Source organism: Daldinia vernicosa, assembly GCF_022497035.1.
Source record: "Daldinia vernicosa strain CBS 139.73 unplaced genomic scaffold F5Y00scaffold_26, whole genome shotgun sequence".
NCBI lineage: Eukaryota > Fungi > Ascomycota > Sordariomycetes > Xylariales > Hypoxylaceae > Daldinia > Daldinia vernicosa.
Genome location: NW_025953942.1, coordinates 454,048 through 475,972, shown reverse-complemented (window position 1 = coordinate 475,972; position 21,925 = coordinate 454,048). Strand labels below are relative to the sequence as shown.

At 45.6% G+C, this 21,925-nt stretch overlaps 10 protein-coding genes across 10 annotated transcripts; 3 read left to right on the top strand and 7 right to left on the bottom strand.

Moving 5' to 3' along the window:
- Positions 1-670: 670 nt before the first annotated feature.
- On the bottom strand, positions 671-1,826 carry F5Y00DRAFT_87929 (uncharacterized protein). The gene is made up of 3 exons (XM_048014289.1): positions 1,360-1,826; positions 1,082-1,299; positions 671-1,022 (listed from the first exon to the last, which is right to left on the bottom strand). Exons 1-3 carry the CDS (start codon positions 1,667-1,669, stop codon positions 729-731), a joined length of 822 nt encoding a protein of 273 aa, XP_047864460.1. The 5' UTR covers positions 1,670-1,826; the 3' UTR covers positions 671-728.
- A 242-nt stretch (positions 1,827-2,068) lies between these two features.
- On the top strand, positions 2,069-4,419 carry F5Y00DRAFT_238604 (uncharacterized protein; the record flags this gene model as incomplete). Its single annotated transcript, XM_048007984.1, has 1 exon — positions 2,069-4,419. A coding segment is annotated over exon 1 (1,925 nt), but the record flags the coding sequence as incomplete, so codon positions are not given.
- A 281-nt stretch (positions 4,420-4,700) lies between these two features.
- On the bottom strand, positions 4,701-5,877 carry F5Y00DRAFT_262625 (Aldo/keto reductase; the record flags this gene model as incomplete). Its single annotated transcript, XM_048011415.1, has 4 exons — positions 4,701-5,092; positions 5,157-5,589; positions 5,645-5,736; positions 5,805-5,877. The coding sequence occupies 4 exons, from the start codon at positions 5,875-5,877 to the stop codon at positions 4,701-4,703; spliced, it is 990 nt and encodes a 329-aa protein (XP_047864458.1).
- A 646-nt stretch (positions 5,878-6,523) lies between these two features.
- Positions 6,524-7,774, bottom strand: F5Y00DRAFT_238603 (Sas10/Utp3/C1D family-domain-containing protein). The gene is made up of 2 exons (XM_048007983.1): positions 7,449-7,774; positions 6,524-7,392 (listed from the first exon to the last, which is right to left on the bottom strand). Exons 1-2 carry the CDS (start codon positions 7,624-7,626, stop codon positions 6,977-6,979), a joined length of 594 nt encoding a protein of 197 aa, XP_047864457.1. The 5' UTR covers positions 7,627-7,774; the 3' UTR covers positions 6,524-6,976.
- A 400-nt stretch (positions 7,775-8,174) lies between these two features.
- F5Y00DRAFT_270234 (uncharacterized protein) lies at positions 8,175-9,989 on the top strand (the record flags this gene model as incomplete). The annotated part of the gene is made up of 2 exons (XM_048012588.1): positions 8,175-8,187; positions 8,255-9,989. The coding sequence occupies 2 exons, from the start codon at positions 8,175-8,177 to the stop codon at positions 9,727-9,729; spliced, it is 1,488 nt and encodes a 495-aa protein (XP_047864456.1). The 3' UTR covers positions 9,730-9,989.
- Positions 9,990-10,319: 330 nt separating this feature from the next.
- Positions 10,320-10,830, bottom strand: F5Y00DRAFT_262622 (uncharacterized protein; the record flags this gene model as incomplete). The annotated part of the gene is made up of 2 exons (XM_048011414.1): positions 10,320-10,569; positions 10,628-10,830. The coding sequence occupies 2 exons, from the start codon at positions 10,828-10,830 to the stop codon at positions 10,320-10,322; spliced, it is 453 nt and encodes a 150-aa protein (XP_047864455.1).
- Positions 10,831-11,483: 653 nt separating this feature from the next.
- F5Y00DRAFT_262621 (carbohydrate-binding module family 35 protein) lies at positions 11,484-13,268 on the bottom strand (the record flags this gene model as incomplete). Its single annotated transcript, XM_048011413.1, has 4 exons — positions 11,484-12,372; positions 12,418-12,726; positions 12,782-12,836; positions 12,890-13,268. The coding sequence occupies 4 exons, from the start codon at positions 13,266-13,268 to the stop codon at positions 11,484-11,486; spliced, it is 1,632 nt and encodes a 543-aa protein (XP_047864454.1).
- Positions 13,269-14,569: 1,301 nt separating this feature from the next.
- Positions 14,570-16,270, bottom strand: F5Y00DRAFT_253436 (uncharacterized protein; the record flags this gene model as incomplete). The annotated part of the gene is made up of 4 exons (XM_048010050.1): positions 14,570-15,111; positions 15,166-15,446; positions 15,502-15,726; positions 15,801-16,270. 4 exons carry the CDS (start codon positions 16,268-16,270, stop codon positions 14,570-14,572), a joined length of 1,518 nt encoding a protein of 505 aa, XP_047864453.1.
- A 3,862-nt stretch (positions 16,271-20,132) lies between these two features.
- On the top strand, positions 20,133-20,642 carry F5Y00DRAFT_262619 (uncharacterized protein; the record flags this gene model as incomplete). Its single annotated transcript, XM_048011412.1, has 1 exon — positions 20,133-20,642. One exon carries the CDS (start codon positions 20,133-20,135, stop codon positions 20,640-20,642), a length of 510 nt encoding a protein of 169 aa, XP_047864452.1.
- Positions 20,643-21,237: 595 nt separating this feature from the next.
- On the bottom strand, positions 21,238-21,909 carry F5Y00DRAFT_262618 (uncharacterized protein; the record flags this gene model as incomplete). Its single annotated transcript, XM_048011411.1, has 1 exon — positions 21,238-21,909. The coding sequence occupies one exon, from the start codon at positions 21,907-21,909 to the stop codon at positions 21,238-21,240; it is 672 nt and encodes a 223-aa protein (XP_047864451.1).
- Between the last annotated feature and the right edge of the window lie 16 nt (positions 21,910-21,925).

The following is a 21,925-nucleotide window of genomic DNA, read 5'->3' as shown; positions in this document are numbered from 1 at the left end:
TTTATATTTTTAATTATATTTAAATTATAATGTAAATTATATATAATTTAAATTAAAATTCGTAAAATTATTAAAAATTAAATGTAAAAAACGATTTTAAATTATTAAATACGTACCGCGTATATTACGCACGTAATAATAAACATATTACGTAATTAATGTTATTTTTTTAATTTATTAAATTTTTAATTTTATATTAATATTAATTTTTTAATTAATAAAAAACTTAAATTTAAATGTATATAAACGAATTATTTAATTAAAAAAAAACTTTTAATTTAATATAATATTTTTTTTAAAAGTCGGGCATTTTTTTATTTTAAAAAAATAAAATCAATTAAATAATATCCTTTGTAAACTCGGGTAAAAACGCGACATAATAACTTTTCGTAAACTTAAAACAAAAAGATTAACGTTCCGTTTAATTAAACTTTCATGAAAAAGGATCGGGAAAAAAAAGTGTTAAAAGGCATGCCTTAAGTATCTCTTACTTTAAGCGCCGTCAATATAGGTTAAAATATCTTCTGCTCTGTGGTTAATGGACTAGCTTGGCGCCCTGCTGGTAATAATGTCTGATAAAAGCGCTGACATCGGTCCCTTAACCAACTCCTATCACGAGGTGTATCAAGAAGCACGGAACCAACTTCGTTATTCTTCGAAGAGCTCTAAGCTCGACTATAGGAAGTATCCTTTGCCCCGGATGTCTGATCTAAAGTCTGAACAACCCCTCAACCACTCTCGCTCGTAGAAACAAATACCACCAATACCGCCGCGCAAGCTGCCGTAGCCAGGACAATATCTGTCCTCCGCCCATCTGTTAACACCGCTAAACTAGTTGCGAAAAGACTTGTAAAGAGGGTAATCATGCCCAGCCTAACATGCTCATCTTTGACAACATAAAGGGCAACGATGGCACCGTTGATGACTAGAGAAGCTAGGAATACCGTGCTAGTCGTAACCAGACGCGAGACATTCTTCGCGGAGTAATATTTGATTTCAGGTGCTGTCTCGTGTCGAGTGCCCTGGATTAAGATAGGAGCTAAGCAACAGGTTCAAGGGGTACGAGGGGGATCCGACTTACGGGGAATATTCTTCCGCCAAGGTCTTGCAGTGTGCTTGATAGGAAATCCTGATCCGTGGACACTTGAAGAGCTGCGAAGTCGTTTTGATTTGTTAATAAGTCGCTCCCGTACCCGACAAATGGCCGCTCGTTATCGAACCAGCCACGGAAAGCTCCAAACGCTCGATGACCTGGGGTAGACAGTTTTAATATTTGACTGTGCAATAGAAGCGCCTCGTCTACATTAGGTATTAGGTCATGTCAATTTAAACGTCTGGGGCCTCCTATCTTTAACTCACGATATACTTTCAGCTTAGTCTGCATGTCCTTAATGGCCTCCATTCGTTCTGCCTCGTGGGGTTTATTCGCTGCCGTCCTCGCCGCGAATGTCTCCCAGCATTTTGCTGACAAAAGAATGTCAAGATTGGATTCCTTGTTATCGCACTCATCAAATTCTTCGAACTTTCGCTCTAAAGCTATGAGCTCTGATTGCTGATATAGCAAGTTGCGTGAGTTGAGCGCTATGAACGTCCTGTATATTGACAGCTCAGGATCCGTGGCAATGAAGTCCGAAAATGTAGCATATCCGGAGAATCCTGAGTTTGGCATCACATTAGGATATTGGTAGGTAGGCCTAAAACGCTTTCTTCTACAGATCTAGATAATCAATTCATTAAAAATGTCAAAAGTCTTTTTTTTGTTTAATAATTTCGATATGATCATCGCTTTAGCATAAGGGAAGTTAGTAGGCACGTCGGTAGGCGGAATGCTTCCGCAGTTCTCTCAATTTCAATTCAGCCTAAGCCCAAGCCTTGGTAGAACTTAGGATAAGAACCAATCAGTGTCGTGTACGGACATGGATACTTCAGCTTGCTGGTGTACGCCGCCACTTAATTGGTTAATTACCTCTGAGGACGATGGCGGTGCCCGGGGGCGATGCATCGGGGCGCTAGGCTTCAAAACTACTCATTACCCCACGAATGCTTCTTGTTGGATAAGTACCACTTCGTCGACGATCAAGATCTTGACAATGGCTGATCAAGAATTCGCAACCCTCCCGCCGGATCCCTATAAAGTGCTGGGTGTCTCGCGCGATGCACAACTACCCGAAATTCGATCAGCTTGTCGCAAGTTAGTCCTTAAATGTCACCCTGACAAGTATCCAGACCCAGAAGTGAAGAACGAAAAAGCAAAGGAATTCAAGCTTATTGAAGATGCTTATGATATACTCATTAACGAGACGAGGAGAGCGGCATACGATGATAGGGTGAACCTGGCCAAGTTAAGAGCCGCCCAAAATAACTCGAACGATAGTGCAAAACTCTACGACGAAGCCGGGAGGCCCTTGTTTCGAGAATGGAAACAGAAGGGCGACACGGAAAACGTACAGCAAGGCCAAGAGAAGAAAACCCAGGGATTAAAGACAAGAGCGTCCTCGGGTATTCTTGTTGCGCAAGGTATAATCGACGGCACGCATACATATGCAATCCCGGATACCGGTGCTGAGTGCAATATTATAACTGCATCTTTCGCCGCTAAACTTAAGCTGAGAGTTAGGCGCCATAAGGAGGGAGATAAGGTTCGCCTTCGCGCAGCAAACGGGAGGTTTATCGTCACACGTGGTACTGTCCAAGCCAACTGGCAATTCGAGACAGAGACATCACGAACATTCAGAGTCACTTTTCACATCCTTAATGAGTTTATGTATGATCTAGTCCTTGGAAATGCCTTTTTAATGAAAACCGGAACCATGTCTCACAGAAAGGACCGGCTATCTCGCATCCCAAGGCCGGCTGACGCGTTATCCGTCCTACGTGTGAACCTTCTAGGGCAGACGAGCCAAAGAGTGCGCGGGAATGTTCGTACTTCTGATGTCTTGGCACTACCAGATTCTGGGTCGGAGCCGAACCTCTTGTCGTGGAGATTTGTCAAGGAAAAAGGCCTGGAGAACTTAGTCGACTGGGAAAATGAGCGGCTACTCCAGTTTGCGGATGGAAGCCTCGGGAGAACAGAGGGCTCTATCTGGACGAGATGGGAATTTGCTTCAAATTTACGGTCGAATGGGACCGGCATTGAAGTTGAATTCCATGTTTCCCGCGATTGTGTCTACGACGTGATCATCGGGCAAGACGTCCTCGAAGAGACAGACGCATTTCTGAACCACGAGGAGGATTTCATCTATGTCGAATCTGATCCCGAGTTCGCCGGCATGAATCTCGTTATCTTTGCACCTAAGAAAGCGAAGAAATCCTCATCTCCCCAACGTGTGCATGATGCACTATATACGGAGTTACAACGTCTCGCCAAAGCCGATGACGAGATTAGGCGTCTATCAAAGGGTACTATACGGGGTGGAGCTCACTCCCAAGAAGAGATTGCCCGTCGTACGTATAATGAGCGTAGTCGTGCCGATGACCGGCGTGGCATTTTACCATATCCGCAATCACCACCGCCGCAACCTGATATCCATGCCAATCCACGCCATGGCGGCGATGTCAGGGGATCAAGCATTTCTCACACGAATAGTAGTATCTCTAATTCTTTTACCAGGAGGGAAAGCCCCGAGGAATATCTACGTTCAGCAAATGCCACGCCAACCCCTGAATCGTATCGGCACACTGGACAGACACAAGCTCAACAAATACCATCGAGGGTTAAAAATCCAGTAACCGGCAATACTGGATCGGAAGCACCTAATAGGAATAATCCAAATCAGATTGTCTCATCTGGTAGTGCCTCGAATATAGAGATCATATCAAGTACGTCTAGTAGTAACGGCATAAAGAGGATTCCTTTGCCTCGCACTCGGCGACCAGAACAGGATTTTTTCGACTCGGAGATCACGTCGGAGTTTTATTTCAATATGGATCTAAGAAAACCTCCAGCTGGACGTGCATCAATCGTGGATTACCACATGCAGATGGAACCAATACCATATTATACTGGCGACCATAGATAAGCCGTGAAAACATAACACCGATATAATAGCAAGGTTTTTCCTACTCCTACAGCCGTAGCCCGTATCGGCTGCTCATATATTTTGGCGTTACAGTATTAACAGGTATCGAGCACTCGGATTTGACATATCATCAGTTTAAATACTCTCCCGTGTCCTAAAGGGTAGGATGTTTTAGAAGGAGAATTAAAAGGCAAAATCATTTTTTAAGGAGCTGAGAGCAGGGTGTTTGGGTTATTCGGCGTTTATCACATCGGCAATTCCCCAGTTACATTTATGTACCTAAGCAACACAAAGGGGTTGAGACACCCCCCCCTCGGTTTCGATATTGAAGAACGATGTTATCTATCCAAGAACTTGCAAATTTAGCAAAGCAATTCAAATTTATTATAGTTACAATATGAGCACGTATCAAATGTTAGCGTACTCGCGGCAAACTACCCCTTTCTAACCCTTCTAACATCTCATATTTCGCTGCCCTAACAGGTTCGTTCTCCGATCATTACTATACGGATAACCCTATTAATCACAAATCGTAGTCAATTGACGACTACTAGCCCAGTGGGTTACAACTCTTAATTTATTAGAAGATGGATTATAGTAAAGACTTAGGTATACACGACCCTTTTGGAAGAACGATCAACCGTGCCCATCGCGCAATAGGGGGGCACACGCGCCTATCCACTACGCATTAAGAAACTTCTCCTGCGTACCCCCGTAGCGTTCTCCACTAACGGGCAATGCGTCAAGAATCCTTTGAATCTCAGCCAACTCCTCGTCTGTCAGCTCGGCAGCTTTCGTATTTTCAACAACTCGCTCGACCCGAGCAGAGCCGGGAATAGGTATGGCCCCCTGGCGAATCACCCACCCGATAGCCACCTGCGCCGTCGTGACACCTTTACGTTTGGCGATCTGCTCCACCTCCTCAACGAGCTTGAAGTTCTGGTCGAAGACCTCAGGTTGGAAGCGCGGCAGCATGCGGCGGAAGTCGTTCTGCGGGAGGTCGTCTAGCTTGCGAAGCTGGCCGGTTAGCCACCCGCGGCTGATGGGGCTGTAGGCTACGATAGGGATACCGACTATTCGCGGATAACATCGTTAGCAAATGAGTTATGGCTTCACGCCGTATCCTAGATTACCTACGTTCATGGCAAGTATCCACAACGCCGTTATGAAGAGGATCGGGCGTGAATAAGCTTAGCTCGATCTCGACGGCCGAGATAGGATGCACTGCGTAGGCTTTGCGGATTGTGTTTGCGCTGACCTCGCTCAGACCGATACCGCCAATTTTGCCCTCTTTTACAAGTTCGGCCAATGCCTTTATCGAGGTCTCAACGGGGACTTTAGGGTCGACCCGCGCGCATTCGAAGACGTCAATAGTCTTAGTACCACCCAGCACTTTGAGAGCGTCTTCGACGGAAGCGCGGATACCTTCCGGGCTGCCGTCTGGCCCGGTCTTCATCCCAAATGCGCCTTTGATACTGAGAACGACCTTGCTAGCATCTTCGGGATACTGTTCGAAATAGTGTTTGACAAGATGCAGAGAATTTGCCTCGGGAGTTCCATAGTGCACACCCTACGTTCGAATTAGTCTTACCCTCCTGGGAACTTGGAAAGCGGGTTTCACTTACGCCATTCCAAAGATTCGCACCTTGCTCTAATGCCGTCCTCAAGACCTTCACAGCAATGGGATACTCGACAGGGGCCCACGGCTTCGTCAATCCTGGTATATGGTGTCAAATTAGTATTATCCTCTTTTAATGCATATGCCTTACAATATGGGCTACTTACCTAACATGCCGAATCCAACAGGGCCTACGGCCTTGCCGCCGACACGAGTGATCGCTGCTTTCCCTGGACTCATAATGTAGACTGTCGAGCTATGCCGAGTTATGATAGTTGACGAAGATAAAAAAGGGGGTTCTCTTGTAAGTTACGTTACTGAGAGGGAAGATGCAGCTATACAACCGATATTGGTCTAGAGATCTCTTACATATATCACATGGTCACCGACTTTATATATGTTCTACCAGCATACTGGACTTTTTGCTCTTAAATCCGCATATCTCTTCTTCGGGTCGGATGTTCTATTGAACCCCGGTTCTGACTAGGGGTCTAGCTGAGCCAGGTAAAATCTTATTCTGCTACGTTCCCGGATCCGTTTTATCAAGGGTTTGACGGGCGGGAGTCAAATTGCCTCCCGACGCCGCAATGCTAGAGGACAACGCCTGAATATCCGGATTCATGCCACGTTTTTGCAATTGGTGGGTTAAGGAGTGGAAATATCTCGGACTTTTAAATATTATATCCGACTATTTTGGTCGAGTGCATATGGTAATAGGATCAACCGGCATAGTAACTCGGTACGCCAGATCGGCTCCGCAATCGTGCCCCATATTTTTCACGGCCGGTTACTAGTATGGCGGATCCGATTCCCCGCCGGTGTTAGGACAATTTTGCGCAGCATGTCCGGAGTTTACAGTACAGTTTCTTACGGATACCAAGTTTCTTTGCGTTTTATTGTGTTGGTATATGTATGACTATAATGATAGCGAGGCCAGTATCGAGCCTTACGACAGGTTTGGTAGAGGCAGTGCGCAGCAATAACATCACCTACCTTGGTCAGATGAGCCTAGCGCTACTGGGTAATGATTTATCTACCTAATATTAACGGCTCGGCTGCCTCTAGTATCGTAGTCTGGTGACCTTGTGTTTGTAGGAGCATCGGCAATCTGCTAAGCTCATTTGGTTCGAGGGCCCTTCGCTCTCCTTCACTCGCCTTGCTAGGGCGTGAAATTAGTTCCCCGACTTAGCATATCTCGGTACAACACATCATAGATTATAAAGCACTTGTTCGACCCGCCTAATTCGCACCTTGACTTCCATCAGTGGAAACGGAAGCCGTGGTGGATAATGGTGCTGCAAGTTTCGTTTTTGATGGCAACGCCCACGAATTCCATACCTCACTTGGGAGATTTCTTATTTTTCTTGTCTTTATGCTTCTTTTCTTCCTTCCTATCTTTCTTTTTCTTCCGCGAAACTTCCGAGTCAACATCCCCGGCATTGGATTCGGTATTGGGCTCTACTGGTGGGATGGATGTTTCGGCCTTTCGCTTGCTACTTGCTTGAGCAGCCTTTAGGGCGGCTTTAGCGCGTTCCTTCGCGATCATCTCGCTTAGCTTGGTATTGACAACCTTGTTATTATTCTCGGCCAAGTCGGCTCTGATGAATCGAATAGCGGCTTCCTTGTTCAGGGTCTGCTCTGGTTTTTCCGGAGGGGTTTCGATCTTCTTGATCTTGTCAAAGTATTGCCGTACGCGGGCGAGTTCCTTGAAGACGGGATGTTCTTTTGCCTCGACACCATTAAGTCGAAGGGAAGCTTGTCGCTGTGTTAGGCCAATGAAAACTCACCAGATTTAAAAGGCTTGTACTCACAAAAGATCATCGATTCTATGGAATAGGTCGCAAGTACGTAAAGCTTGGCCTTGTCGAGTAGGGGTAGCTTATTAGCGACATCCGAGATGTTGCCAAGGATGGGCTGTAGGGCTTCCTCGAGGTTATCGAGTTCATCGTCCAGCCGATCTAACTGGGGTGAAATATTTGGCGGATCCATTGTGCGAGAACCTGATATAAGCTACTTGCGACAGTTGTTCGAAGAAAAGATTAATTCATCCAAGGTTGACTACGCATTGGCGCGGGTCGCAATTGTATTCAATTGTATTGAAGAATTATGGCGGTGATTGTAGGCAGAATATGAGAACGGAGAAAGAATGAAGCGAATTCCAAAAACAAAAAAACCCGACTCAGGTCTCAGGTACGTACCTACCTTGTAAACCACGGATGGATGTGGGCTTTCAGTTGCTTCCGCCAATGACAGCCATTTCAATTCGCACCGGCTTAGCGCAATCGTGGGGCCCGAATCGGATCCGTTCAAAGAAAAAAAAATTAATTAATATCACCGTCATGAAAAGCCGCCACGAGGCGATACACACGTAAATCCTAAACTCACTATACTGGGTACCATCGCGTGGAATTTTTATTATTTCGACCGGTATTTCTTTCTTCTACCTCTTTCTTATTTCTCTTCTTTAATTTTCTTCCAATGTCCAGGGTTTGGCCTTAGCAAAGAGTCGCGATTCAACCCTCGGCCATTTTAACGACATGAGAACAGCCGGTTAACCCACGATAAACTCCCACCCTGTATTCCCATATCTTTCGCCAGCCGCTTTCGCGGGCTTCAGCGCGAATACCCAGCAGAGATATAACATGGAGTCTCGATAACCTCTTCGTGGGCCGGGGGGCCACCAAGTACTTGTCCGCTGCTGCCGCCGTGACGCCGGACCTACAACGCCAGAACGACGGTTTCCGCCTCGATCCTCCTATATACTACCCCCCGACCTCACCACAGAAAGGCGGGTCGAGAGAGGGCGTTTCTCCAAGCTATCCCTTCTATACATCGCCACTAATCTCTAAGATTGCTACACCCTCTCACCCGTCTACTAAAGAAGATTTATATTACGCCAAAGCCTCGGCAGCGGTAGCAGCACAGGTAGAAGCCGAAACGGAAACCGAGTCCAAGTCCAATTCCCTAAGACAAGTACCCGCGATCAAGCTCTCAAATAAGATTCACGTTGTCGGCTTCGATACACACGCAAGATTTGTCGCCCACGCTCTTGCCGCTGATCCTAAACTACCTCCGGTTCAGATGCTCACTCACAGCCCAATATCGATGAAGGCATGGGGACAGGAAGGTAGAGCTGTCAGTATTCATGATAGCAAAGGTCACCCCATATCTTCCCGAGAAATCCTCTGCCCAGATTACGTTAGTCGTCGGTATAACTCGCCAGTGTATCAGCCTATATTGGACAATATCATTCTTAGCACCGCCGCCAGGGCTGCCTTTCCTACTTTGCATGCCCTGCGTGAACGCATCGACCGTCGAACCACAGTCTGCTTGCTTGAACCAGGGCTTGGATTGATGGAGATGTTGAACGAGGAGGTGTTTAACGTCCCCGCTCTGCGGCCAAATTACGTGATCTGTCACAGCAGTCATAAACTTGCCAGGCATTCGTATCATAAATACTCGTTACGACACATACCTGGGAATCTATATCTCCACGCGGTTCCTAGGGATGACGAAGACGAGGATATAGACAGGGTAACGTCTCAATTGCTTGGGAATCAACATACTAGACATATGATCGATATCCTCTCGGCGGCTGGCGACCTCAACGCAGTCGACGTATCCTGGAAACAATTGCTACTGCACAAGCTACCCGACATGATATTTCAATCCCTAGCCGACACGCTTTCAGCCATCTTAGATTGCAGCTTCAACCTTATAAGAAGCAATAGAAGTGCGATGAGGCTGTGGGAAAATATGTTGGCAGAGACGATACATATCATCTCGTCTATTCCCGATTTCCAAGGCCGCAGGAAGCTCAGGTTCCTACACGAAAGACAGTTTGCGACAAAGCTCAGAGTCAGGCTAGAGAGGCAGGGTACCGAGTATAGCCATTGGATAAGGGAGGTCCGAATGGGAAAAGAACCGCCCGCCCAGTTCCTCAACGGCTATTTTGTGAGACGTGCCCAGGAGGTCGGAGTCGACCATAGGTATAACAGCTTAGCTATATCCATGCTCAAAGCGAGGGTAGAAAGCAGGCGTAAGATGCACGAAATTCCGTTCAATATTATACCGGAATATGATGATTATTAGAAACTGCGGCTCGCAGCATGGCCCGAGTATAGATAGACAGACACGGGTTTGGGTTGGTATTGTATATAGTGTACACTTACGGAAATCGCTTGTATAACGAATTAGGGATGTGAGATTTTGCTCTAAACATAACGCTTCGCCTCTATGTTAGAGCTATCTAAAATTTCAAGTTAATTGCTTAAAGTCGCCCGCTGTAATTTGGCATAGCCCGCGATGCGTGATAAATGAGCGTGTCATATTAGATCAAGCACAAAGTCAAAATATCATTCAACGACAAACGCATCAAAATCCTTCAACTCATGCATACCGAAGGGAATATACATATGAAAGGGTGCAGAGTGAAGTTTTTTACTTTCTAAATCGCCTTATGGCAGTATATACAGAAAGACACCCTCGAGGGCTCTGCAAGCAAAAGCATCCGCACTCCGTAAACATAACTGTACGTTGGCTGAAGACAATAGGAGTAACCAGTGGACACGATTCCTTCGGCCCGAAAGCGCAGAGATGGGAGAGTTCTCATTACCACTTTTCCCAGCTATCTTCACTACATCCTCCTTCCCCTTTCTCCTTTCTTCCTATCCTACCCCATCTTAGTACTGGCTAGCGGCAGCCTGGCACGCTTTTAGCTGCTCGAGATACCAACCGCAGATCTGCATGTTACCGCCCTGCTCGTCCATACACTTGGTGAAAGACTGCGTGGCGCCCTGGCAGTTGTTGCCCCACTGGCTCTGCTGCTGCTGCGCGCTGGCGGCTTGGGGAGAGGCCTCGGCGGGTGCGGAGCCACCGCCGCCGAAGAGCCCGCCGATCGCGTGGCCGATGGAGGAACCTACTGCGACACCGCTGTATGTGTTGCCGTTAGTTATAGTGCACATATGTTTAAACGGAAATTAGTACGTACGCAGCAGTACTGGCCATCTGGCCGAACAAACCGGGTCCCTGAGAGCCCTGGGGAGCAGTCTGCGCAGGGGGATGCGGGTGCGCAGATTGCGCCGGGGCATAAGTCGCTGCTGGCCGCGACTGTTGAGAAGAGGGAGCAGGCGCTCTGCTGGGGACGGTGGGACGAGCCGGAGCGGGACGAGCGGCGGAACGGTTGCGAGGCATCTTGATTTATGTGTCGAGATGCGAATATGGGTAGCGCGCGAATGAGCGTGTGTAGGTTTGTGTTATGCGTATGCGTCGATGCGGAAGAAAAATTTGTTAGATGGATCGGCGAAACGGTAAAAAGGTAGAAGTCGACGGAAGATCGCAGGTCGCTAGTTCGGATTTAAAGAAAATGCTGCTAAGGCAAGGTACATGAGGCAAAAGCTGGAAAGGCAAAGGTCCGGGTTACCGGGACGCTTTAGCTGGGTACCTATGTATATGTTATGTGGCGGTGGCCAATGAGGGGTTGCTAATCGGTAATCAGGGGCCTGCGCTCGTAGGTTATACCTATTGTGGCGCTCAAAGTTGCGAACCGCGTTTATAAAATTGATACGACGTACATCTTCAATGAAGACTTTTCATTGAGTCCCATATTTCCTCTCTACACTAGCATAATACTATAGTAGTTTCAAGGAGTTTATCTTTAATAGTAGACGTTTAAATTCTTCTTTTTTATTGGACAATTAACATCATAGGAAAAGGAGTTGAAAGTGTCAAGCTTTCAACCTATGGAAATTGCAAATGATCCAAAAGAATTCGTGTTCCTTAAAATGCCAGCTATATTTTATACGTATAATGTAAAAGTATCAATTCTATAGCATCATTTAACTCGTTCATTCAAATATTTCCAACCCAATAAGGTCTGGGGCTGGCAAATTCCCACTTGTTGCAAATATTACTCGGTTCTGACCTTCGACAAATCCATCAACCTCGATAAGCAACCTATCAGACTCAAGCCAGTCTCCTCCTGAAATAGGAAACGCCCATCTCTTCGGCACCCCATTATTGACCGCAACCGTCATGTTTCGGGTATTAGAACCCCAATCCCAGGCACTGTCTAGGGCAAGCTCGTAGTTAATGAAATCAACACCAACTAGCTTCTTTCTCTCGGACCCCACAGTTACCGAGTCAAAGGTTGCGCTCGCTCCTCCGGCAGCAATGCTGATCTTGTTACCCGTAGGGGCGCATTCAGTTGGCTCGCAAGTAACTTTCGTCGCGCCACCCGAGAGCCTGGCATTCTCTACCGAGTAGTAGCCTTTTGATATAGGTCGAGAGGTCGATGTTACGATGTCGCTCAGGACCAGCAATCTCATTTCATGGGCTGCGAGCTCGAGTTTTTGGGCCCCTGAGATCGTACCAATGTCTTCCGCTGCCCAAACATCGCGAGCATGGGCCTCCGAGACGTTCGCCGCCGAGAGGTCGAACTCCACCGTCTGAGAGTCGTTCTTCCAGTTTGAAATGCCAAGAACAATTCTCGATTCGGAGAGATCGCCAGCCCAAATATCCCACTCTTCTTCGGTGTACCGACGAATAAGCCGCGCCTGTTTGCCTAGCGAATCCTGGTTGATGGCTATAACTTCTTCATTGCGAAGCACGTCAAGAGAGGCGGCCGGCGCAAGCTTAGGGTCCATCGGCACCCCGATGTTAAGAGGAGACTTATTAATCGCCCACATGCTGAAGTGAAACTTCTCCTCTTGCAGAGACAGGGCATTAAGCCCAACACTATATACATCAGTACCTATACGCAATTCAATAGGCGTACCTTACATGAGCATATCCATATCGGGATAAGCACCGACCGAAGTAGATTTATAAAACGGCACGACTTGATTTGTAATGCGCCATACGCTCCTCCACGAGTTATAGATGTCGTTGCTGATCCTGTATACATTGCCAATGGGCGGCGCCCACTCACCTAGATCCTCGCCAATACCCCATTGGCAAATGAAGTAGGCGATGTCTCGATCTACGTCATCTAAAAGGGCGGCCATCTTCTCGTGCCGCTCGGGCGACGTAGATTCCGGTGAGACATAATCTGCCATTTTGTCCTTCGAGGACGAATAGCAGTTGTCATATCTATGGGGGCTCAGCCATTGTCAACTTCTCCTTTCCTGATGGATTTCAGACCCACTTTAAGGAGTCCCCTTCCCACTCGGCAAACGACTGCGCATCTATCTCTTCAAATCCTGTGGCTAGTTAGAATTATACCCAACTGGTGAAACACACACGAAGCCCGTACCGAGAGAAGCTGGGAGATCCGTCGAGCCGCATTGATAGTAACCCGCGCCAGAGTAAAGGCCGAATTTCAAGCCTAGACCGTGGATATAATCTCCTAGAGCCTTGCCTCCAGACGGGAAAAGAGTGGTGTTCCACTGAAGCCGACCTTCTGTGTCTCTGTCCCTCGACATCCACCCACAGTCCGTCGTGACATATGTGTAACCTAGGTCAGCCAACCCTAGGTCTACGAGCCCCCGAGCATTCGTCTTCATGATATCCTCGCTAGGGAAGCAGTTATAATGATTGTAACTATTCCATCCCATCGGCGGCGTCTTTGTCTTGTATAAGGCAGCCTCCACGGAACCCCCTAGCAGGATCGCCGAAGTAGTGACAGTTTTCATCATGTAGGAATTCATTTGCAACTTAATTATGAATGCTTTTAAACCAAGCTTATCTCAGGTGACCTCAAACTGAGATTTAATATCGTTCGTGGGGTTGTACCTCTTTAGCCACACCACTGAACCAGACTAGGGGTCTGGACCTTGGAACAGGTCTTATACGAGACCTAGTACCATGGATTTGATGCCAGTATGAAAAATAATGACTTATATTGATTGTGCGTTGTTGTGTATAAAATGAGTGTGTGATCGTGAGGGGTACTTATACTACATGACTGATCGAGACTAGATCACCTGATACACGACCCTTGTTCAATCCTCCCTTTGAATTTCATCGAGGCCACGAGATTAAATTCAACCCACGAACAAGGGCTAAAAGGAAACAACAAAAGCAACACGACTGGGAATCGAATCCTAGACCTCAAGCGATTGATCTTAAGCAATTGACCAGGCCTTGAGGAGTACAGCTATCCTGATATCCTGATTGCAGGTCATAGATCGGACGACTTATATGGTTCAAATCAGTATACCGTGTTTCTTAGCCATACAAATTCGCATAGTAACGGATCGATCATGATGCTTGCTAGCGAATTAAATGTAATTAACATGCGAAAAGAATCTTAATATAAGGCCGTGTAAAGATCGTCGTGGTATAATCCTGTAAATAAGCATCCTCGTATAGTTAATAAAGATCTTGGTATAAGTAAAAAGCGTCGTATGGTCTTGCCACGCATCGGCCTCTTTAGCAATAAACTTGACTTAACTGATAGATAAAAATAAAGATGCCTCGTATAAGCTACGGTTTTTTCCCCTCTTTTTCTCTCCCTTTTATACCGTATTAAGATAATTTAACCAATAGGCAATTTCATCTCGGGGTCGAAACATAATGATTTTAAATGTATGGGCGAGGGCGGCTCCGCTTTTCAAAGCCGGGAGTCGAATCGATTTCCTACGTTTTTTTTTTTAAATCAACCCAACCTAAAATCAGCTCCGAAAAGAAAACAAGAAGAACTATCTCTGTGTGCGTCTCGACAAGACGGTTTTAATGGTGCAATATGTTTATTTTTCCCGTATTAATTGACGCGTGCATCGCCGATTGAACGAAAGACGTTTTTAAGAAAAAAAAAGGTTTCGTGGGGTCGCAAGTGCTAACACCCCCCATGCTCCCGGGTAAGCGCTAGGCCCTGCCGAATAGGGGTAGATTTGCTGAGGTGTCGCCGGTCCGACAAACTAGGGATGTCTAACAAGGTAGAGCAAGTATATTCAGTTTACAGACTACCTGTCATACAATACAATACCTTATACTAAGCAAAAAGTATTTGCCATGTTTCATATTCCATTTCATTGGCCGCCATAGGTGGCGCAGTTGCGATCGTGCCTGGTATTGCAGAATCAGTAGGCAACTTAGAAAGATACCAACTCTTCGCCCATCTCATTCTTTCCGCAGACCTGGTAAAAAGACCTTTGCCGTCTTCCATAACCTTGCACCTACGACCAAGCAACTGCTCGCACGCCACGAAATAATCGCTGAGCCGCTCCGCGAGGTCGGGGTAGTTGACGCTCTCCCGGGCGGTATGCGCATCCCAATCCCCGTCTTCTAGGAAGAGGAGGTGGGTTAATATAATGTTAGAGTAAGAGAGATGTGCAACCATGACGAAGCTAAGTGCCGCAAACATGTCTCCTGGGACGGTAAGATAGAGCTCGAGAAGTGCCTTTGCGCTTTGACAACAAGTCCAGAGGGCCTGGCTCCGCATAAATGCCTTATTTGGAGGATCCAATGACTTCATATCGATTACTGGCTCGTAAAGCCGGATGAGGACCATGTGATAATGATGCCATACGAGGACTGTGGGATTATTAACTGGAGCATACGAATTCGTGAGAGCTTGGTCTAACTTACAGTTCGACTTCTGATCTTCGGGGAGCTGGTTGACTATACCATCAAGCTGCCGTCGAATACTAGCCATTGCCATGGCATGCGATACTCCTAATACCACCTCCCTATTGATACTATTCTCCGATAATATCTTGGTCGCTTGAACTATTAGATTCTGCATGCGCACAAGTGTAACGGCAAGCCGGTCTGTAGAGCAGTTAATGGCTTGGGTTAACTCGGTACAGCATTGATCCATGTAATCCGTGAATTCCATCGGTTCTGTACGTCGAAAAATACTCCGTATACTAGAGCGGCACGTTTAGATCTCGACGTCAGGGATAATTTATGGCTGATACTTACACTGATGAAATATAGAATACGCCGAGTAAGGCTCTTCGTTCGGCATGGGTATGCTCCCTTCGGATATTCATCCCTCTAACTAGCATCGTAGTTTCTTTTATGATGCATCTTGGAGGCATGATTTGAGAGTCTGGAAGTCTATTGAGTCCCATATCACCGACCATTCCGATCGCTAATTGCATAAGACTTGAATCATGCGCATGTACGAAGAAATGCCAAGTTTGCCTAAACTTCGTCAGCAAGAAAGCACGATAATTATAGCGACGTGAGAACATTATACAAGTATGATGTGGACTGACCAGGCAATGTAAATGAGTACAGCTTGTAGTAGCTCTAAGCTTCTTTCTTTCTGTACCACCAGGTGGAGGGCAAAATGTTCCCGGAACCACTTTTCTATCTCACACTTAACCGGCCAAGGCTGGGGGCGGCAGACGTATATGATGGCTTTCAGTAGCAATGGCCGATCCCGGAGCATCTCACGGGCTGACCAGGGGGGTAGGTGAACGAATGGAAAATTTGGTTGCATGGTCGTTCTATATTCGAAAAGAACTTGATCTGCCTCGACAAGGGATACACGGAATCCAGCCGGGAAGTCGATATACTCGTCTGGAGGCCTAGGAGTTGATGATGATACAGAAGGTATGCCAACATTTGAGCCAATTGCATATGGGTTGCCAACTTCCTCATATGTCATCTGGGGGGCTTGATGTTGGGTTTGAGCAATCGGTAAATTACCTATCCTAGGGACTTGTTGATTTGTAGTTAACATAGTCATGATGCTTTCCACTTTTCTCTCAAGTTCTCCTACCCGTCTGAAAAAAAGGGGGAGAAGAACGCGTTAGTACTAGACATCCAAGCGTGGTCAAACGCTTACTTCGATTTCCCCCGCCGTTTTCTGGGACCTGACTCTTGAACAGAGCAGTGCAACTTAGATTTGGAGCATCTGGACTCATGTCAATTACAGACGATCAGTATAGTATTATCTTTCAAGAATATACCTTTGACAGGTAGTCCCCGTTAGCCAATGACATTTCGTCTTTGAGCGGGCGCAATTCACGCATGCCCTCTGCTTATTAACAGATCTCTCCGGCCTATCGACCTCTATGCCGGAGGATGTGGATGAGGTAGATACCGAAGCCATTCTCGAGGACCAAATTAACCTCCGTAAATAATTAACACGGTGGATTCTGAGGTCTTAGTTTTATGTGTATCTCGGAAAATTTAGGTAGTCCGAAAAAGCCGACGGTGTGGTTGTCCAATTAGAACCATCATTCTAGACTAATGGGGTTTCATTTGCTTTCCGAATTCCGTAGCTGAAATCGCGCCCCATTTATTGAAGTCCTACTGCAAGTTAGGGCCGTATGTCGGTTGGCAATTTAATCCCCGATCGGCTCATATTTTTTTAACCAGCTAGGTAACTCAAGCAGAGAACAGCATGGAGTCAGCTTTTCATATTAAGTAGCTAGTAACCCATATTACCTGCATTTCTCAACTAGAATTTTTATTCAGTCTTCTCCCAATCGTGCTAATCATTTATTTTCTATTAACCAACTCGATCAAGTAATGAGAGCGGTATATGTCGTCGAGAATAATTTTTCTAAAGTTCGCTGAGGACCGAATAATTCAGGTACCTAAACACGTTATGTCGAAGAAATGCCTACTATACCCCTATTTAATTCTAGGTTGTGAAGGGAATAGTTGCAGAACAGTCTAGAATGAATTTTCTTTCTTCATCTAGTCCTCTACCTAGTTCTCATCACAATCCCACCAGGAACGTGGGTAACTGCTCCGTGATATAAACCGAAACTAGTAACTTGAGAAGCTACTGGATATTACCCTGAGCGATTAAATGAGGCTAAATATATTAGATATACTTCAGCTTTGTCCGTAGCAGCAAACTCATTTTTAGATAGGTACTGCCTTTAGGCATGAACTGATATTGGTGAGTTCTATCTTTATTTCGTTCCTATTGTCATAGTGATACCTGTGGTGAAACTCATACGTAGAGCATGGAAGGTTAGTCAAATTGAAGTGTTGACGCTTGATCTTATATTTTCTTTCGAGGGCGCCGTGCACTTCTTATATAGGTACCCAATACTAGTAGATAATCCATCATGCCTTTTCAAAGGATTAGCGGTACGATATTCCTTGTAGGCCAAAACCTCTTTGAACCCAAATTTGTGGGAGCAGTAACTTCTGACGCTTCGAAGATCGATTGCCACACGGACAACATGGATGAGACTTGTTGGTTAGAATATGAATGCAGCCTAGAGCCAGTAAGGCGGTTAGGATAACTATTTTCAGAACTAGATGAGACGCATTATAAGACGATGCAGGCAAAATGCAAGACAGTCAACACACAATTGAGGGGGCGACTAGATATGGAGATACATCTCTTAGAATTGTCTACAAATAGGTCGTGATCTCCTCAGACTGAGAAAAGAGATCGTTAAGGACCTTGAGACCTTAGAAAATTATTAGTAATATGAATTCGTTCCAAGCCCTTACAGACCTTGTTACATCAATGCTGCTATCATTTTGAAGAGTGTCGTGACTGGTTTAAGCTCGACGACTGAGAGAATATATGACTTGGTAGCATTGAGAGAGGTTTAAGTAGTTGATAACTTTACTCCACACCAATACTTCACCGTTTGCGTTATCCTATCATATATATCTGTACTTTGTCTTACTCCAGTGGAATAGAATAATGTTGAGAAGGTGTAGGTACATTAAAGAATCCAAGAGAGAGGAGTTAGTTTTGGTTCCTGAGCAAAATGCACTCCTATCTTTCCCCTGGGCCTTCTTATTACCTTAGGTAAGCTTGTTGCATTTTCTAACGATCGTATCCACACCAACAGGTAAGTGACATGATACATTTTCATGCTTCTTCTAATTGCATAGATATACCATATTTAAGGATCAAACCGCCAGTATTTTCTAAACGGTCTTCGAGGACATAATGGCAAACGAAAATTACTTCGAATCGAATCCCCTTTCACACCGTTACTCTAGCGGCCATAGTACGATGGGTAAACCACCCCTAATCAACCTAATACGCAAGGATCCGCACAATAGGAATATAGCTATTATTGGTAGTTGCTTGAGATATGGATCACGTAGTACCACGGCAACTTGCAGCTAAAGGAATAATACTCAGCCCTAATCTCGGTGATATATCATCTCGGGGTAACACTACATATTTTGAGGCGTTCAATCCTTTATGAAGGCAAAAGTATTGACGGTCAGTCCATTCGCGTAAGAGTTTTGCCGAAGCCCTATGCAGAAGGTGTGCTGTTTTTCTATAGATATAATGCCAATGGGCTGAGAGGCTCTATTGTTGAAATAAGATTCTCTTTATACTTAGACATCATACAGTATAAGCAGGAGGCTTTGGCTTATTAGAAATAGTCAGATACCTATGTATTTAATAAGGACACAAATTACGAGGTGGAATTTGGTTGATTGAATCGGTGGCTGAAACTCGGGGTATACGGATAACGAGGAACCATGCAGTATTCATAGGGGGCTGAATACGAGGTTTCTCGTAGACAAATAGTAACGTGTTGGTCCTAATCCTTCCTGACGCCGAAGAAGCCCACGGTAACCACAATAGCAAATATTCGTAGTATATATTAATGAGTTCTCAGACTCTCTCGGCTGTCCACTCCCCATCGAGTTGCACAACTGCGACTGGTCTCTACTAAGGCGCAGCATTGGATACCATATTTATATGCGTTCCCCGTATCACAGCCTCCGTATCTTTGAGTGTCTAGGATAAATATGGCGGTTTCATCCATATACAATACTTTCATTCAAGGTGACGTGTCATATCGTTGGATGCCTATATCAGCACATCTACGATGCCGGCGATATAAAATACCTGTATCTAGTGCATTTTCACCTTCAAAGAGGCCTTTCTATATCATCGTTATAACACTAATTTCTTTTCTAACCGTGTGTTCCTTAATCGTTATAATTGGTACTGCTGCCGCGGCCGTGCCCAAGATGAATCAAACAAATCTCGCAACGTGTTATTTTCCCGACAGATCAATTGATACGTTGGGAATACCTTGCAACAGTACTGCACAAGATCTCGGTGCTGGGAGTTCCTGTTGTCTCCGTCACGATGCCTGCTACGACAGTGGTGCCTGTTTCCAGGATTGGTCGGGAGTTAGTAAGTATATTCCGAAAAGCCATTTTGACCATCTGGCATTCTTTATCTGCTACCAAATAAATATAAGGCCCAGCTATACTTCTTTAGTTTGATATGCTGACAACCAGTCAAGTGTATAGGCAGAGTTGCACAGATCCGACATTTAGGGACTCAGCTTGCCCTAAAATGTGCCTAGGAGACGGTAAGATAGCCTCACGAAGGAGCTATACAGTCTAAACTAATTCTAATAGGGATGCTGAATGTTGGAATATGGATTTCAACTTGTGACATGAAGGGTAGGAAGGCCTGCTGCATAACTGATGATACACCATGTTGTGGAAGCGAGAGTTCGTGGTTTGATTTTGTGAGTGTGTTCGCGTTGATGTCCCCATTCTATACAGGCACCTATCTTGCGATTCATGTTATAGGAGGCGAAGCAGAATGTAAATTTACCGAGATATCACGCCGCTAACTTGCGATGGTCAAGGTACCAGGATCTATAAAGGCTGTTCTAAATGAGGACGGGTCAAACCGTCTAGCTCCCAATGGCGATGCGGGGGAAAGTCCCTCTGCGACTTCAATAACTACATCGACGACTAAGTCTTCAACTGCATCAACTATTACTGCATCTACCACATCATCCTTCGAAGATATCAAGAACCTTACAAGTCCTACTGCCGCGAACCAAGCAAGTTTCTCCACCGCCGCAATAGGGGCTACTGCTGGTTTGGGGGCACTTCTCATGATTAGCTTACTGGCCCTTATATTGATATATCTAAGGAAGTCCAAGAGAAACAAGCAAGAGAAGTCAAGACCCAAAATGCAAACAACCTTCGTAGCACCAACAGCTCAAGGGGGGCCGCAGGTACCGTTCGATAATGAGTCTAACATAGGCCCAACGAATAATACATCGACTGGGAAGCATTGGTCAATAGCAGGTGAACTGCCAGGTGACATGAACCAGTACGAGCTAGCGACTACTAATTAGCTTCATGGAAGTTACAAGACACCAAACCATATAGCATCCTGATAAGCGATAAAATTTATAATACTACCTACCTCCAAGATTAACTACCATGCTACCTTTGCTTTTGATTCAAGGTTGAGTAGGCCTCACTTGTAGCTTCCTCGACCATGTCCGTACGCAGGGGCCTGGTAGTGTTCCCTTCTGGGTTTGTGGGATATATATACCAGCTTTAGCTACACTAGCAACTCCTAGTATGAATATTCCTTACAGAATACGGTATGTGTTGATAGTAACAGTCTCCTTATTTTTCACCTTTCCAGGTTATATAACTACCTAAAGAATGAACGAACAACTATATCAGTTGATCTAGACTTGAATGAAGTATCTAGCTTCACTGCGGTTCTCGCGTGCCAGCATCTACGCTATAAATATATCAATAAATCCAATTTACACACTAAACACTACCGTTGCTACCATTTCAACTTCCAGGCTATACGAGAACATCCTCGGACTTAGGTAAAGTTATGACCCGAGGATAGGTTGTCGGGATCATAGTTCGACCTACAACGACCCTAGCTTGCTCAAGGCTTTTACCAGCCGATAATAAAAAGAGGCCCTATAAGTCCTCAAATCCACTGCCCCCAACCATCAAGCGACGGCGATCAGACGCTTCTAAAGCAGACCGGTTCACCAAGACAAGCATTTCTCCATAGTCTGTATCCTTGGTGATGACTATAACGACTTCCACATACTCAATGACTTTTTTAGCATAAGCAAAGATCGTCCCGCATATCAGACAGATCAAGAACAGTTTGAGCTTGTTCACCCTTACGACCCCATGCTGGACGAAGCCCGAGATCCACATAGGTATTTTTGGCGACGGCATAGAGAGGAATTGTTCTACCGCCGGTTTTGCAAACTCGCAAGCGAAGAATGGCCGAAGCACTTCCTCGTGGGTTTCAAACAACACAGAAGACCCAGTGCAAGGGCTCGACGGTGCTATAAGGATCATGTGTCGAATCAGATCAGCGTTGCTCTTCCAGATTTCTAAAATATCCTGCAGGCCTCCTTGATCCCATTTCTTAGGTTGCATAAAAATAAAATGAACTGTACTCTTACGAAGCGCCTTACATGATTCTACACGAGGGGTGGATTCCGCAGTGTCTTCTTGCGCCCTCGCATCATGATCCCTCTTTACACTAATGATTGGATCGTAAGCTTCGGTGATGCTCTTAGGACTTTTCAATATCCGTGGTTTATTCGAATCCAATGCCTCGGCGGTAATCATGCTTCGGGGTGTCTTA